At 41.0% G+C, this 13,005-nt stretch overlaps 1 protein-coding gene across 3 annotated transcripts in view; it reads left to right on the plus strand.

Annotated features, from left to right (window-relative positions):
* LOC117214005 (RNA pseudouridylate synthase domain-containing protein 2-like) overlaps positions 1 to 13,005 on the plus strand; it is a 174,840-nt gene that overhangs the window by 24,303 nt on the left and 137,532 nt on the right. The window contains exon 2 of one of the 3 annotated variants that reach the window (XM_033459792.1): positions 12,518 to 12,695. The exons of the other annotated variants lie outside the window; for them this stretch is intronic. Coding sequence (XP_033315683.1) covers positions 12,518 to 12,695 — 178 coding nt within the window. The remainder of the gene's footprint in view (positions 1 to 12,517; positions 12,696 to 13,005) is intronic. 3 annotated transcript variants of the gene reach the window in all.

Here is a 13,005-nt window from a genome sequence, read left to right on the forward strand (position 1 = left end):
ATATAACTTCTACAGGTAATTCCCTAAATCCCCGTGATATTTTTATAACAGGAAATATTAAAATCGTAATTTAACATTTTTTATTATAGCTGGAGATACGCAAATTCTAGATAGATAAATTCATCGCCATCGTCGCTAAGTCTTCCCACGCTATTTGTATATACATCGTTAGTTTATTGAAAAATTGTTTTAAATAGCGTTCGCTATAATAAAAGTACAGTAACGATGGCAATACAAAATTATAAGCGAGACACGAAGAGGAGGACAATGAATTCTTCTCAGCGAGACTGTGTATTTGAAATCGAAACAAGCAGAGGGTGGGTCGAAATAAATGGGATAATATTGTTGCAGCCGAAACGAGAGACATCGTTCGATAATATTTATCTTGCTATATGGTCGATTTAGAGTAGGTCGTGGCTTGTTCCGTATATGCACATTGTTGCATCTGCTTTAACGACGCGTTGTTATTTTTACAGTAGACAGCTTTCCGCCTCTTTCACCCTTTGCCCCCCATTTTTTGTCTGTTCAATTTTCACGCTGACGGGGATGGACGCGAAACGTTATTATTATATGCGAAGTCGGTGCGGTCTCTTTGGTAGTAGTGGATTTTTAATTAAAAACGCGAACGATCGATGTCAGCGACATTGGACCTTGAATTTGGTTTTGGTTCGTTCGATTCGATGTAAATAATCAAGAGGCACAAAAATATTGCGTTTAAAGGAGCACGAAAGATATTTGGGAATTCTGTCAGATGTACAAACGATATGATCGATAAGTATCGAAAGTTGCCTTAAAAATCTGACGACATTATCGGTCTTATATTGTAGAATTTATTGTAAAAGGAACAGTCACGATGTTAGAGGGACTTTAAAAAATAAATGGGTAGAACTGTCTGGCAGGCGCATAATTTCTACGGTCGACGATCGTAGAAACGCGAAACGCTTCGACGAAAGGGAGAACAGAGTAGAAGTTCGAATGAAGGTAGGTCATGATACAGACAGCATCTGGTTGCAGTCGCGTTATTTTTACGTGAAAACTCGGTGGAGATACACGGCGTCGAACAAGCACCGTGTCGTGTAAGCAAAGCCTCCGGGAAAACGAAACGGCGCGCGGTGCGGTGACACATCAAAGAGATGAGTTACCCCATCTCTGTTTCTTTCTCTCTTTCATCTTCGGAAATTTTCTCAATCGCGGAACGCTCGAGCGATCGTCCTTTAAGTTTCTCAAATCGTAGAAATATTTCGTATATGTGTGCACGTATCTAGCGTATTTCGATGCGATCGTACATTCGTTGAGTGTTCCATCTCTGTGTTTTACGTTTTATTTGTTTCCTCGTTATTTGGAATATGTATACATACGTATTTATCATACATCGGTGACATTTTTTCGATAGTCGAGTGAAACTGCATTGGTATCTTAGTAAATGATCGATAGTTTCATCGATGTAATTTAATCAATTTTACGTGCAGTCGGTTAAAAAATTCCATATTTACCTTGTGGTAAAATCGCGGACTTTCGCTTTATTAAAAATAAAGCGCACGAAGACTTTATCGACGGACTGCATATGTATACGGTATACAATATAAAAATGTATATAATAATATATATCTGTAAGACGATAAAAATACTCACGGATAAAATTCAAGGGATGAACATAAGTAGACTTGTCACTGACTGTACGTATTATTATTAGATACGAAAAGGAGGAAAGTAAAAGCACAGACACATAATTTCATAACGATAGCTGAGAGAAATGACAGAAAGAAGAGAAACGAGGAAACAGAAGGGGACTAATACTCGAATAAACTGAGTTAACAAGCAATTTCCTCCGATTCGTCCCGAGACACTCGAGCAGTCGTTCTCTTCTCCCTGCAATTAGAACCTGGTCTTGCGTACTTCCACGAAAATCTCGGCCCGGCTGCAATTATATATTTAGCAGAATTACACCCGCGGGAAGGATATAAACGATCGGCTGGCTGATTTATAATCGACTTCGTCTAATCAGGTATTTTGACGTTTCACAGGATGCAAGAAAACGCCACCGATATAATTCAACGAGGTATCTGACGACGAACGCGACGTCTTTCAACGTTTTTGGCATTTTACCCTAATTGCCATGCCCATCTTTCCGCCATGCGAATATTATACGCGGTTTCTCTTCATCCAGCCGATCCCGAGATCGGAATGAAACACACTCGGCTTCGTGTCTTTCGGTGCGGCACGGTCATCGTTCATCGAGAAACGTGGCAGCCGACGTGTCAGGATTACTTTCCAAATACATTAAACCCATCAACCACCGTTTCATTATTCATTTTCGACCGTATCAATTTTCCATTACCATTCGAACACCATTCGATGAAAAATAGATTTTCGCCAGAACCAAGGTTTCCGCGCAGCAATTGGTTACCTTTATGCTCTGTCTCTTTTGTTAAAATGTCCTATCTAACGCTCCTTGCACGTTGCGATGCTAAATTGTACTATCTATTTTGATACAATAACGGTCATTTTTCATGTATCTACACAGCCATGCGAGAATCACCGCCGTGGAACAGATTTAGAGTCACCGAAATGTTCAGTTCTGCAGGGATACGGATCTTCGCTATTTGCTCGTAACGAATACTCCGGTTCTGATATTTGCTTAATTTTCCATCATTCGTGATTAAAATCACTCGTTCGTTCATCGTATGGCACATTCTCGCACTATCGTTCTCGTAGAACGTCAAAATAGAGCTGGTATATTCGAAACACGCTTTCGTATGCATAGAAGAGGCTTAAGGGTGAAAGTTCGTCCCAGCTCGTTAGAGCTCGTTGATTCTCTTTAATTTTGCGTTGCAATTAGATGGTGTTCGAACGCGAAGAATCCCCCCTCTCCCTCTAATGAACTCGCATCCGTCATTTGCATATCACGTTTGCCGCGTCATTAACTATATCGTAGATAATTTTAGAGCGTTACCACTGGTAATTGAATTCTCGCGATACGCTTCGATGAAAGAGATCAACGTCAGAGGCAACAGTGCAAGATTTGTCAGTCTCTTTGCCAATGATAGGATTAATTATCGTTTTAGTATAATTAGTTTTGAATCTAAATCCAACTGTGCGAGTGTTTGCGCGTAATAACTTATGCCAATTACGAACCATATGAATGGACCGTTGGACTACATTGTAAGATCTGCTGCTCATTCATGCGTTCCTTTTGCACCACACCGAGCTTCTTCGGAGCCACTGCCAAACAGGAGGCCGCGAAGCCTCGAGATCTCAACCTTCGCTTTCGCAACTTTCCTTCTCGGGACTTTACGATGTAGGGAAAGCGTACGCGAAATTTCGCTTACGTAATGCTCATAAAGTGAATTTAACGTACGCTATACGTCATGTACAGTCGGACCATTTATCGGTTTTTGAAATAACACTTCTGCCTCCTGGTTATATATCGGAATGTTTTTAGTTTGATGGGAGTGATGCTCAAAAAGTTTCGAGCACCGTTCGGTATATCGATAGGAAAGTTGAGAGTTCGTGAGAAACCGAAGGATGACCAGCGAATGCAGTCGATAATGGATCGCGAAACTTTGCGTTGCGCAACCGAGGCACGGTGAAAATTATTCTTGGGTGCGGGCATCGGTGCACAATTCACTTTTTATGTATCGACGTTGGGCTAAAGGCGAAACGTTTTTATCATTTACATTATGACTCATATTCAACGATCACCATCTTTCGACGTACCAAATATCACACGATAGCACGATTCTCCAATTATTTATCACTGCGCGTAGTTCCTCTATGATAAAGACTGATCGATCGTGTTTACGAGGCTGTAAAAGGATAAAAAAAAGAACGACCGAGAGAGAAAGAGAGACAGACGTAATCTTTAATCTTACGTAAGTCGGTCGAAATGGCACGAAGTGAAACGTTGCCTGCCGCATTATCGTCGACTTTGCGTGTGCCGCGAGAGAGATTCCTGGTGGAGTATTCATCCTGGATCGGTTCCACGATTACAGATTATAGCACCAATTATACTTACCACTTTCTTAGTAATCGCGATAAATTATCCGTTCACCTATGTACGCCGAATGACAAATCGCCGACAGGTGGTTTCGCAGAATCGGCTCCCTTTCAAACAATCAACCAGAGAGCTAGCTGATCCCTTCGATCGTCTTTTTTGATCAGTTGTTTGTTACTGTCGTTGTACCGTTATTTCCGATCTAGTTACCCATAGTTCGCTATTAGGGATCGTCGGACAGATACGTATTTTGTTATTGATTTCTAGCTTTTTAAATTTTCAATTTCAAATCGATTTTTTAGGGAATGTTTTTCAGTTGTATTTTGTTGAATTTTCAAAAATGTCACGTATATTCAAAGGTACTGATCTTTCAATGACCTAATATTTCGTTTTCTTATATTACAAAATATCGCTCTTGTTATCTAAGCAACGACGTGCAAAAATCTTTCTCTTTAAGGGGTTAATCTCCTCTACTTCTCTTCCCATTGCTTTAATCTCTCCGTTACTTTGGATCGCTTCTTCGTCAGGTATTTTTAGCCACTGCGTAGGTTGCACGTTGTATCGTGCAACGGGAGGATTTTACCAGGTTTTACGCGAAATCTGCTCGAGCGCTTGGTGGCGGAGGTGGACGCACGGGTGGCAGAAAATCGACAAATTGTTTCGGAGCGAATGGTTCACCGGTGGCCGGTTAGAAAGTGGGAAGAGCATTCTTCGACGAGACATTTTAATTATACCTCGTTACTCAACGAAAGTAAAAGTCTGGCGATGTGCAGGATCGCGGGCGTGCAGAATAAATCGTGTAAAGCGTCGTTCGCTTAGAACGTTTCTTTTTCTTTCTGTCCTCTTCCGTTGAAAACAGATTTATCGTCGTGTCACCTATACTATCGACGAGGTAACAATTTTGGATTCGTGATCTCTACTACGCGTGATTTCTCACTTCGATTTTATGATTTTTCGTTTTAATTTCATCGAGGTCTTTCATCGAGGAACATGAAAAGTCGCGAATCGTAACCCAGTAAAGAATATGCAACGGTCTTGCAGTTCCAAACATCGTCCAATAAGTACAGGGATGCGACCGATTGAGGTGGTATGGTGATAGGTGCGTAAGGAACTACTCTTGGTGTTTTTACGAACAACAGTTTATTAGAACAAATAGTACCGAGGAGTTACACCTTTAATGGCGCAAGACAGACTGACTCTGTTTTTGTTTCGGATCGCGCAGATTCTTCCCTTCGTAGCCCATCGATATCCCCACTAGCGTGCATTCATTAGATGTGCCGCCAGTGCTGGCACGTGTATGCTCTTCCGAGAATTCGGCGGAAAGAGTGTGAAGATATCGATGGTACATTGGGCACGTCGGTGTTGCGCTTTGGCGGCGTCGCGCTTTGTATCCGGAGCCGTTGAAAAGTTCCGTGGCCCGTGCCGCCACACGATAAAGATACAACGCAGAGCACATTTATTACCGGGACAATTCTAGTGGGCGGAATCGAGCCATTAATTTCGAGTTATCCGCTACCGTGAGTCTCGTTGCACGCGGAGGAACTCGCAAAGAACAGCGTTCGGCGCGAATCTTCCACGAACGAGTGTACAAATATCGCGCGAGCAAATAGCCAGGGGCATAGCTCTTTGTCGGCAACGAGATACGCGGTGGCTGTATGTGTTTCACCCCGAGTTCATCGTTCCTCGTCCACGCGTGTAAACGAACGGTCATGCTTTATACCTTTATCTTTTTAATCTGAAATCGTTAACAATAGAAATCACAACGGTTACGATCCAAATTAAAAAGATTATAAATATGTCGGAGATGTAGGGATAACGGGCCTTTCTTTTGGAATTTTGGGAAGATACCCAATACTTTGGTCTAAACTGTTCGTTATAGCTGTTCATTATAGTATTATAACAGTGGGCTTGGGCTCGAGGTGACACGACTGGTCGCCGAACGTAGTCACGGTCACGGGACGAACGTTTTACTTAACAGTAGAAGTACCAATATCGAGGGACACACGCTGTATTAACAAACAAGCCCCGAGGCAGGAGTAATGACGGCTCTACGCGGGTCTGCCTAGTAACGGCGCTCGGGATTTTGTCGATAACCCCGATCAATGCGCAATTGACAAGTGTGATCGTGTCAGTCTTTTATTCTTATGATCACCTTGGAGAGTTTACACACAACGTCTGGTCAGTCGGTCAGAAAGATACCGTACGTCACAGCTAACGTCACTTTGAGTTTCTAAACATATCCAATTGTACAAAGAGTTATCCCGTTGACCGTGGATTCGTTCGAACCTAAGAACATTGTCTTTACTTTAAGAGTGTCTAACAATCACGTTTAATTGTTACACCCAGTTAAATCAACACTTGTATATAACATTGTAAATATAAACCTCTTTGAACAACTACGATGGCTAGTCCTAGTGAAGATACGCAACGCGCCCCTAAAACCAGCGCCAACCCGACAAACCCGACAAATATATAACACGAATATACGATTAGACGAGAATCAATATGGTAGTTTAAATGATTTTTTCAAAAATAATCGTATACATGATCGACATTCCTTGGTACCACGACAAAATCGTAACAGTTTCATTCTAAAAATTTCAAAATTTTCTTGCCAATTTTTATAAACCTGAAATAACGAAACTAGCTAGTTATTCATTGAAAAAGTCGATTCAATTATATATATGACATTTCATATTTCGTTATACTTGATTCATTTCCGCTTATTAGCCAAGAAATTGGGCTTGGTAACGTAGGTCACGATATACTATACGCTATCTTTATCCCGTACTGTTGCCGAACTTGCCTAACATAATTATTTTCTTTGCTTTTGATTCTACAGCATATTTCATTATAAGTTTCGGTACATGTACTCGTTACATATTTAGATCAAATATTTAGACATTAAATACGAAAGTTGCGTTAACGCAACATTTAGTTTTCATTTTTTTTAGTGGCTATAAAAAGGAAATTTCAGAGATCGCCTCGATATGTTCTTCGTTTCTATCTCTTTCATTTAGATTCCAGGATTATATGAAATTTAAACAAATTGCAGTATCTGTGACATGATAAATTAATATATGGCCCTTAAAGAATTAAAGGATAGAACTGTATTTTTAATTGTATCAATATAAATCTAAATTAGCATAAACATCCGCAGTTTAGTTATGCATGAACGATCCGATCGAGGAAATTCAAGGTTCGCGCGCGCGTTGTTCCGTATCGAGCGACGTTATGTCGCGTTACGTGGCGCGTTACGCAAAAACTCGCGTGACGAGGCCTCGTGTCAATGACTGGAAATCTCGTGCGTTGATAGCGTGCGTGCCTCTCTGCATATCCTTTGGTTCTTGGATAATAAACCGGCACCGCTCCACTTCGTATCGACTAGCGTGTTCTCCTGCATCTTTTGCTTCTTCGAATTAGTTTTGTACGAGCGTAACTTTAATTTCCGTGTCCTCTGTGGTTGCGTGATGCTATTACGCTTGAGTCTTCAAATTTTTATTTTGGCATGTACAGCGTTGCGGGTTAATTTAGCAGATGATTACTTGTGACATGAGAGAAGCAGGTACTTCACGTCGTGGACACGTAATAGTATATGGTGGTTATTACACGGTAATTTTCATTTTTAGAAAATGATTTCATTGATATGACAGAGTTAATATAGTTTTCAATTCGCAAGATAAGGGTATCAATTGGATTATTCATTTCTTGGAAATTCTAGCTCGATGATATAGCAGAAAAAGCGTTTCAGCGATAAAAAGAGCTAATGCAAAGTGCAAGAAAGCGTGAAAAAGATTTGATTAGAAAAAATAGCGTAAAAAGATTTCTGAGAATGAAGCAAGAACCGTCGTAATATGAAAAAGGAAGGAACATAAAAAGTAAAGACAGTGACATTGATGATTCCAGGAAGTTCTTGAACGAATACGATCTTCGCGAGCACGATCAAATTCCTGGAATATCCTAGAATCCTAAGAGACGTATCACAGAACTCTGAAATTGACTAGTTTTAACCAGCTTGGAGTTACATAAGCTCGTCGATGCAAAAATATGACGTTATACGATCGAGTACCTGTACCTTACGATAGTGGAGTAAGATAATAATCGGTTGTCAGCGTAGACCAAGCGTCCAGTTGCAATTTTGAAAATCCTTTCACCGGTGTGTCAAAGCAGTCAAAGCGCGACCTTCGCGAGACTTCAAACAGAAAGAAAAACTGCTTTTGTTCTCGAGCTACAGGTTTCAGTCGCGTATTCTTTTGTAATTTCGAGCGATGCAATCATCCTTATTAATCAGTTATTCGTTAAAATAAAATGCGCTCGTTTAAAATAGTCCGATACAAGGAACATTAACGTGTTCGTATTTTATAGCGATATCGAGAGAGATATACGTTTATCTGATCGCTACTGCGTTACTCGGTTCATTGATTCGAAAATTTCTTTACATGATTAACGCAACGTGCTCGTTAGCTTCCGCGAAACATGTCGCGGTGAATCTCATTGCACAATCCGCAGACTTGTTCGAAATTGGTTCTTTTATTTAGTAAAATCGAGGACTTCGAAAGAGGAACTAGTGTCAAATATTCAGTCTAATATTGCAATTTATACACAGGATTTTCTATGTATATATACATATATATTCAAGATCGAGTGACTTACAGTCGCTAAAAGCAAACGTGGATAAGAAAGAATCGAATGAAAAACGAGTAACCCCTGTGCGACGATCAATCCCCATGAACGCGATACATATCGCGTACAAAGCAGAGAGTCGAGAGGAAGCCCTCCATTTCAGGGGGCAGCCGAAGAAATCCTATCAGCCGAAAGAGACGCTGAGAATCTAATTTTTCCACGAAACGAAGAACTTTCGAATAACTTTGAACACAGTGTGTGACATATACATGGAATACACATTTTTATGAACAATTACGAATCGGTGATATCTGTCGCTTTATACTTTTAATGTCAATCCTTTACTCAAATTTGGTAATTTTACAAAATTCTAAATAACTATTTCATCGGAAGATTTTTTTTTTTTAAAGATTCACCATACTTTATTACGCGTTGTTCGCTTTCCATTCGAAACGAATTGTATCGTATCTGTAATACATTTGCAAAAGCTAAAATCAATTCAGCTAAAATTGATTTGTCTTTATTAACGTTTAATTCCGTGCTTACAAGAACTTTCGATTAAGAAGAAACTCGGTTAACAGGTTAAGTTCTTCTAAAGAAATTATAAGGGAAGGAATTAATCGCACATAAACAAATTTATCGCTCGTAACAAACGCGCTACACCTCTGTAGTTATCGTTACCTGGTTTCAGCCGGGTCGAAGCAAATGGCCGATGAAAATCGATTCGTTCGTCGGACTGACGTTTATTCTTTGTTCAAGAACGTCATGTTCGCGCGTGTTTGGTCTTTCCCTCGTTCCACTTGCAAAACGGAGACTCGTTGTGTCACCGTGTTCCTCGCAGCCTGTATTTGTCATTGCCGCCCTGATTCTGATTTTTCTCGTTCGCGGTTCCACGAAAGCGTGATTTGCAGTTTGTCGAGTGCGCCTTTTCGTTTGGTTCGAACGGGCAACGATTGATAGCGATCATTGTTATAGGTGGACGTACGACAAACGCTCGGTGCTATTTTTTCAGTATAGGCGGAAAATACGTAGGCCGGACGACAAGTTATTTACTTCTTTCCTCTAATTTCTGTTCTAAGAGGTGATTTTCTTGAGAGATTATTAAAATTAAAAAATGCTACATAGGGCGCTTTAATTAAATTTGAATTTGAATTTGAGGATTTGGAAGTCTATGGATTTGTTGTTAAATTAGACTTGCCACGTTTGAGAATGATCGTGGATCAACGTCTGGAGTCCATGGTAGCGGAATTTATTCCAAGTTTGACATAGATTCTCAAATTTGACAGGGAATGCGCCGTGAAATATATCCAACTGGTCACCTCCGCGAGAGCAATGGGTCCGTGATCAGCAAGTGTAATGACGGTCGCATTAATATTAATATTCGAGCCGTTCGTCTCTGAGCGAATGCACGTTTGTTCATCAATATTTGCCTTAACGTACGGCACCGGCGGGTGCACCTGCTGTTTACCGACGCCTGTCATTTCTCTTGGTTTTAATAACGTCGAACGACTCGTTTCGACAGCGCCCTATTTAAAAGCAAAGCAAGTAACGCGACATTAACGCAACGCGATCGAAATTTATCTGCGTTTATCCGAAACTTTACGAACTGCAACAGTTATATTTCAGGTTATGTTTCTTGCTTGTTGCTTTCGCGAAGTTTGCATGGAAAGTTTCCGATAGAGAATAGAGAACTTTGAATATTTCTACTCTTTTTTCGTCGACTTGAACATTGTATTTTCTATACGTCTATTTTTCTATACGTCTGTAGCTTCGTGGCGTGGGAACGATGGTTTACAAGTTTTCAGTTATGAAATATTAAGTAATACGAAAGTGTGTTTAATAATAAAATAGCCTCAGCGACAGATTCACGACATATTTTTATTCATTCGCTCTTCGAGAACTCTCTCTTATTTTTATTACGAACCTGGGAACTTTCTATCTCAATGTCGCTCTTTAATAAGCAGAAAAGTGTTTTTGATGTTTTAAGAGGAACACTAATACGATATTCAAAACAAGGAATTAAGCGTGTTATGGACCATCGTCCCGTCATTCTCCTATCTAATATCTTTACAACGCGTTCTTTTTTCCTCCGGGATATGTGCGTCTCTTTCGCAATTATCCTTCGATATCGCTTAAAATGCAATAATTCAGCGGAAATTGCTGTACGCGTATCTTATCGGCGTTGTAACGACGAGAATACTTTTTAACGTTCGTCACTGACCAGCAGTGAAGCGGAGTTACTGTACGTACGTCGCATGAATATTTCGAGGAATCGCGCTTTTTCATTGATGGCGTTTTAACCGAGCTTGTTTGCGGAAATTCGGCGGTCTCGGGGAAGGCCACCGTTTATAAATATGTGATTCGTTAAGGGAGAATCGGGGCAATATGGGATCTCGTTTGATAGTCTACGAGTATGCTCCGTCTGCTGAAGTTAGATACAGTTATATTCCCAGGTGTATGTCCAATTTTAGGTAGCACCTGTGTCGGTCGGTAATTATATTTAATGAGAATGTAAATAATTCCGGTCAAATCTCTGCCAACTTTCCAACGAGTCGATGAAATTGCCGTGTAATTTAATCGGTGGCGACTATTCCCGATCGTGGGCTTTATTTTAATGCCGAAATAATTCCAGACCCGGTGTTCGTGCTCGAATTCGTGGGATCTTCCCTAAATTCGCAGATGGAAATTAGAAAAAGATTACACCTTTTTAATATACGTTTTACGGACTATAGGTTTTCGATGACATCACGGAGTATAAATATAAATCGTTTACAAAGTTTACTTGTAGAATTGTACTCTTCTCTTTTTTTTCAACCAAACATTTTACTCTTATGTAAGGAAACTTATTACCACCAGTAATTTGTTGTAATCTCTAACTAGCGTAACGTTGGTAATAATTGTCCGAGATAACTTTGTTTTTTATCGTGAAACTGTCAAAGATAGACACACCTCGTTTTACACGAGTCAAGTCGACGATATCGACAAATCTTATTTACACTTTTACAAAAGCAAGCTCGATGTATTTTTTATTAGTGTCACCGCTAGTAGCAAGAAGCGGCATAATATTCGTGAAGCAACGTCTAAACGACGAGAGTACATGAATAACGGTGGCTCGACCAGAGGGCTAAGGGTGCGTAAGAGTCGAAAGACGACAGACAATGGGGTGGAAAAGGAAAAATAGAGGGAGCGAAGGATGGAAAAGTCAAAGGTAGGAAACGGTCGTGCGGGTATCGGTGGAAAATGGGGTGGGCAGGGGGTGTGGTGCGAGCGTCTGGCGGCCTAGAAGCAGCTCGAACGAGGTGGTGGGGGTCGACGCGGCCATGTGCTCGAGCGTCGACGCTCGATCGGTGATCAGTCGTTGCCGCGCGCTCACCGAGTGAACGTTCGGTGTGTACGTATTAACCAAACGTCGTCTATTACTCCGTTTCATCGTGATCGACGATCGAACCTGACGAGGGACAAAATAAACGAAACCACTGATCAACCGACCATTGTCCGAAACCAAAAATACAAGAAAATAAAAAGAAAGATCGAACAGAGAGAATTTATCGGAACGAAATTTGTCGTTCTACGATGACGTCAGTGCACCCTAACGATAGCTCGTCACGCGTGTGATCAAGCAATTAAATCCTGAAATAGGGGATCGAGGATAAAATCGCGCGAAAAATCGGCCATCCCCGAGTAATCGTGTTGGAAGATGCCAAGGTGATCCTGTTGCTTGCCTCGATCGTTTCGTCACACGTTTCCTTGAGGCTGTTCGGCCTATAAATCGTAAATCGTAAATCGTAAATCGTAAAGAAAGAAAAACGCGTTAGCCGTGGAGTACGCCCCGTGATCGTGTGGTAAATCGTTTATTTCTGTTCCGCAAACGCATCCTGGCGCGTTGTTTTCGCCATACAGTGGAATCGTTGACGATTGTGCCGCGATCATGCACCACACGGCGCCCTGGTACCTACCCTGGGGCCTGAAGCTGGTGCCTCTGCCGATCCCACCTGGACACCCCGCTTCTGGCATCCCGAATCCTGGATTGCACCTGCTCGCCCCGTTGCCAGGCATCTACGCCCCTGAACCGAGAAAGGTAGGATAGATTCTTCGTTGTACTTGTCTCCGTGTTTCAACTTTTGCTATATCGATCCGGTGAATTTCCGTCGGCGAATCGACGTATTCATTGTTCCGATTACACGAGCGAATTACGAATTACGATATTTTGTTTCGTGGATTTTCATAGATTTCTATTTAAGGGTACAGTGATATTTCATTTCTTAACGCGCAATGGCGTAATTTTTGTGCGTGTCGTTTCTTGAAAACAAATTTACGATTAAAAGTTTTATCCGCCTTATCTTAATGAACATCGAAGAAGACGATTGTCACAGACTTCTTATCTACCG

The sequence above is a fragment of the Bombus bifarius genome, unplaced genomic scaffold (assembly GCF_011952205.1).
Source record: "Bombus bifarius isolate JDL3187 unplaced genomic scaffold, Bbif_JDL3187 scf7180000009145, whole genome shotgun sequence".
Classification (NCBI taxonomy): Eukaryota; Metazoa; Arthropoda; class Insecta; order Hymenoptera; family Apidae; genus Bombus; species Bombus bifarius.